Source organism: Anolis carolinensis, unplaced genomic scaffold (genome assembly GCF_035594765.1).
Source record: "Anolis carolinensis isolate JA03-04 unplaced genomic scaffold, rAnoCar3.1.pri scaffold_102, whole genome shotgun sequence".
Classification (NCBI taxonomy): domain Eukaryota; kingdom Metazoa; phylum Chordata; class Lepidosauria; order Squamata; family Dactyloidae; genus Anolis; species Anolis carolinensis.
This window is the reverse complement of record NW_026943911.1, coordinates 18806-23866: the sequence shown is the minus strand read 5'-3', so window position 1 is coordinate 23866 and position 5061 is coordinate 18806. Positions and strand designations below refer to the sequence as shown.

Below are 5061 nucleotides of genomic sequence, written 5' to 3'. Positions count from 1 at the left end.
ATCAGGGCCTCCTTCCATGAGTTTGGCATCTTTCCTTTTTCTCTTATTTCATTCATTATTTTGAGCAGATATGGTGTTAACTCTCCCTCGAATACCTTATAGTAAATTGCCGTCAGGCCATCTGGGCCTGGCGATTTTGAGCTGTCTAGTTTCCTAATTGCTGCTTGAATTTCTTTTTTAGAAATTTCTTTATTGAGATCTTCTCTCTCCTTTTCTGTGATTTTTTGTAATTTTAACTTCCCTAGATAACCGGTTATCTTTTCTTTTTCTATCGGGTCTTTCCCATATAATAGTTTATAGTATTGTGCAAATTGTTTTAAGATATCTTCCTCCAGATAATGGTATTTTCCCCCTGTTTTTATTCTTTTTATGTATGTTGCTTCTTTCCTTTTCCTTAATTTCCTAGATAGCCATCTACCTGGTTTGTTTGCCGATTCAAAATGGGTCTGTTTAATGTAGTTCATTTGCTTGGCTCTCTCTTCTAATTCAAAGTATTCTCTCTTTTTTTGTGTCATCTCTAATCTTAGCAACAAGTTTGAGTCCCTAGGTTTCCTTTTAAGTTCTTTTTCAATTTTTGCTATTTCTTCCATTATTATTTTAATTTGTTTTTGTTTTTCTCTTTTTTTCCAAATTCCCTGTTCTATTAGGTAGCCTCTCATAGTAGCCTTGCTGGCATCCCATACCATGTGGAGGGGTGTTTCTTGGTTATCATTTATTTTAAAAAATTCTTCCAGAAGAGCCCTATTTTTTTCTATATCTTCTTTCCTTTTCAGAAGGTTACTGTCCAATTTCCATCTCCAGTGTTTTTCCTTCTTATTTAATATTACCTCTATGGGGTTATGATCTGTATCTGTCCTTGGTAGTATCTTAATATTTTGAACTAGGGGGGAAAGGGATTTGGAGGTCCATACCATATCTATGCGGGACCAGCTTTTATTTTTTGCTGAGTAGAAGGTATAATCTTTTTCCTCACCATGGTGTGTCCTCCACACATCATCTAAATCGTACTCTTCTTTAAAATTTCTGAAGTCCTTTGATAAGAGTCCTTTAAATTTCTTGTCCCTGCTGTTTCTCCCCGGATTTCTATCAATTTCACAGTTCATCACCCCATTGAAATCTCCCATTAAAATTATCTTGTCAAATTCCTTATCTTGTATTAATTCCTTCGGTTTTTTCACAAATTTGGATTTAGGCTCATTTGGAGCGTAAATATTTATCACTAATATTCTTAAATTTTCAGTGTTAATAATAATTCCCAGTATTCTACCCTCCGTATCTTTAAAAGATTGTTGAGCTTCTAATTTGGGGCTAACATAAGTTACTACTCCTCTTTTTTTTTGTATGTCTGAAGAATAAAATTCCTTACCTAATTTTGGTTGCGATAGAAGTTCTGCTTGGTCCCGCCTTATATGTGTCTCCTGGAAAGATATTATGTCATAATCTGATTTTTTAAGGGGGTTATAAATTTTATTTCTTTTTTGGGGGGAGTTTAGTCCATTCACATTACAACAATAAATCTTCAGGTGTCTTCTCATAGTATTTCTTCTCTTTTTCCACCTTCCATTGTCTCTTCTTCCTTTTCAGAGAGTGTTATATGGTTATCCTCCTCCTCTAAATCCTCTTCTTCTGTCCTGCCTTCCTCCTCCTCCTCCTCCTGAGTAGTTTGGTCTTTCTTTACATTAGTGCGGTGTTCTGGGAAGTATTGGTCGTCTGTCTTCTTTTTAAATATCTCTGTACAAGGTCTAAAGTTTTTTGAGTATTCCTCTTCCTCCGATTTCTCTTCCTCTTCTAATTCTTTCTTCAATTTTTTATAAAAGTTTTTTGCTTTCGCCTCTGATGTAATCCAATATTTCTCTCCCTTATATGTGGTCATTAACCCCTCTGTCTTTTCCCATCTGAATCTTATTTTATGCTTTTTTAATTCATCTGCTAGGAATTGATATTTTCTTCTTCTGTTGAGGGTCTCCGTCGGATATTCTTTCAAAATCACTATTTTCTCTCCTTTGAAGGATATTAATTTCATGTTATTTATTTTTAAAATTTCATCCCTGTATATCTTTTTTGTGAAGTTCACTATTACGTCTCTTGGTGTCTTGTTCTTTTTTGCATAATTTGTATTTATTCTATAGATTCTATCCGTTCTATCTTCCGCTTCGTCCGTTGAACAATTTAGGATGTTTGCTATGATTTCAATTATGATTCTTCTTATATTTTCCTTCCCCTCCTCCCAAACGTTGCGAAATCTTAGTTGGTATTCTAGCTCTTTTGCCTCAAACTGTTCTTGTCTTGATTTGATTTTGCCCGTCTCCGAATCCAACTGTTGTACTTCCTTACGTAATTTGTCCTGTGAGTTTCTGATTTCAGCCTTCTCTTGTTTTAAATCTTTTAATTCTTGATTTATTGTCCCTATTTCCTGCTTCATTGTTCTTAACTCTTCTTTGATTTCCTTCTTAAAATCTAACATTTGTTCTTGTGCTAACTTTTGATAGGCGTCCTGCTTCTCTTGCATTCTCTGCAGTTCTTTCAGAATTGAATCCGTCATGTCTCTTATGCTAGGCTCCTCCGAAATGGATGACCTTTTTTGCTGTAACTTAGGTTCTTTATTGTCTCTGTCTCTTAATTTATATGCCATTTTCTCTTTGATTTAATTTGCCTTCTCAGTAGATTCAGGAGTCTGGATCTCTTTATTTGAAACTTTATTTGAACTTTATTTGAAACTTTATTTGAACTTTATTTAACTTCTCCAATAAATTGCTTTCCAGAATTATCTCCTTAAGATAAATGTTTTACTGCCTCTCCCCTCTCTAGTCTGATTCCCTGGGGATGACAGATGCAACGACCTCTGCACCTTCTCGCAGCCCTGGCTTTGCCTCCTCCGTTCTTTATCACAGCCCCCTCTCCCCTCTCTGGGAGTTTGTTAGTCTTTCCTTTGCTGCTCTTCCTTTCCCTCACTTCAACAAACTTCCTGATTCTTTGCTCTGTTTAGTTGTAATGTTATTGTCTTTATTGTTGTTTGTTTCTGACCACACAATCCTTCCTCCGGGGGGTTGCCTTCCTATCTTTCCTTTCTGTTTCCGTTTTCCTCCAGTCCTCTCGCTCTTCTCCTCCCCTCGCGGGGTGTAACAGTACTCCTCCCTCTCTCGTCTCTTTGTCTTTTCTCCACTTTCCAAGCCGCCGTTCGACAAACCCTCCCTCCGAGTCTCTCCTTATCTTATCTTTCCAGGAACAGCGTTTCCAAGGTCAGTGGGTTGTCGTCGCCATTTTCGTTCTCTTTCCCTTTGTATATTTTGTATATTTTGTCTGTTTTATAAAGTTATTGATCCTCCGGTTTTTAGTGTCTTTACAAATAATTTAATAATTTAGATACCTTCAACCGTTAGTTGCTCCAAACTTTTAAGTTAGGCTTTAAACCGCCCAGCCAACTCTTTCTCAACTCGGGTACTTATTCTTTATTGTCCTGTTATTATTAAAATGTTTCTTTCCCAAGTCCAGGATTCTCTTTAATTGAGTTGTTAGACCTCTTTCTTCTTTTTCTCTTGCTCCTCTATCCCCAACGAGCCTCCGGCATTCCCGCCACTCCTATTTTCTTATTTCTTATTTTCTCTTTCTTCCTCAATGCTCCAGATTTAGTCTCATTAGTTTTATTTCCAAATAATGTAATGTAGTATAGTCAAACGATGTTTCTTACCCGTCAGTGCAGTTCCTTCTTCCTCTAGTCTCTCTTTCTCTCTTCTCCAATTCTTAAGTTTTGATGTGTGTGAGGCTGGGGAGAGTACCGCGCCGCCCTTCACAAGGTGCAAGCCGGCTCGCCTAATCGCGGTTCGCCTTTCCCTGTGGCTCCCTAGTCCCGGGTCTTACTGGAGGATCTCCCTTGAGGGGGGAACCCCACTGTAGACCTTCGGGGGGTGCCGTGGGATACGCTGTCTCCTTGTATCGATCCACAAAGGAGAGGGAGCCAAAGCTCTACCCAACCGCTGTTCATAGGCTGGTCCTTACCGAAGAGCTCGAAGGACCCGACTCCCCGCCATATTCCACACACCGGAAGTCGTTTAGAAGTTGTTTAAGGCCCCTTTAGGGTGGTCCAGGTTTCGTTTTGCCCCTTTGAGCCTGATTAGAAGTTGTTTAAGGACCCATGAGGGTGGTCCAGGGTTCGTTTTGCACCTTTGGGCCTGTTTAGAAGTTGTTTAAGGCCCCATGAGGGTGGTCCAGGGTTCGTTTTGCCCCTTTGGGCCTGTTTAGAAGTTGTTTAAGGACCCATGAGGGTGGTCCAGGGTTCGTTTTGCCCCTTTGGGCCTGTTTAGAAGTTGTTTAAGGCCCCTTTAGGGTGGTCCAGGGTTCGTTTTGCCCCTTTGGTCCTGTTTAGAAGTTGTTTAAGGCCCCTTTAGGGTGGTCCAGGGTTCGTTTTGCCCCTTTGAGCCTGTTTAGAAGTTTTTTAAGGACCCATTAGGGTGGTCCAGGGTTCGATTTGCCCCTTTGAGCCTGTTTAGAAGTTGTTTAAGGCCCCTTTACGGTGGTCCAGGGTTCGTTTTGCCCCTTTGAGCCTGTTTAGAAGTTGTTTAAGGCCCCTTTAGGGTGGTCCAGGGTTCGTTTTGCCCCTTTGAGCCTGTTAAAAGTTGTTTAAGGCCCCTTTAGGGTGGTCCAGGGTTCGTTTTGCCACTTTGAGCCTGTTTAGAAGTTGTTTAAGGACCCATTAGGGTGGTCCAGGGTTCGTTTTGCCCCTTTGGGCCTGTTTAGACGTTGTTTAAGGCCCCTTTAGGGTGGTCCAGGGTTCGTTTTGCCCCTTTGGGCCTGTTTAGAAGTTGTTTAAGGCCCCTTTAGGGTGGTCCAGGGTTCGTTTTGCCCCTTTGAGCCTGTTTAAAAGTTGTTTAAGGCCCCTTTAGGGTGGTCCAGGGTTCGTTTTGCCCCTTTGGGCCTGTTTAGACGTTGTTTAAGGGCCCCTTTAGGGTGGTCCAGGGTTCGTTTTGCCCCTTTGGGCCTCTTTAGAAGTTGTTTAAGGCCCCATGAGGGTGGTCCAGGGTTCGTTTTGCCCCTTTGAGCCTGTTTAGAAGTTGTTTAAGGACC

General features: G+C 40.6%; 1 protein-coding gene across 1 annotated transcript; it reads right to left on the bottom strand.

Moving 5' to 3' along the window:
* Nucleotides 1–1632: 1632 nt before the first annotated feature.
* LOC134295198 (uncharacterized protein KIAA2026-like) lies at nucleotides 1633–3971 on the bottom strand (the record flags this gene model as incomplete). Its single annotated transcript, XM_062967074.1, is given in 1 exon segment — nucleotides 1633–3971. A coding segment is annotated over 1 exon segment (1000 nt), but the record flags the coding sequence as incomplete, so codon positions are not given.
* Between the last annotated feature and the right edge of the window lie 1090 nt (nucleotides 3972–5061).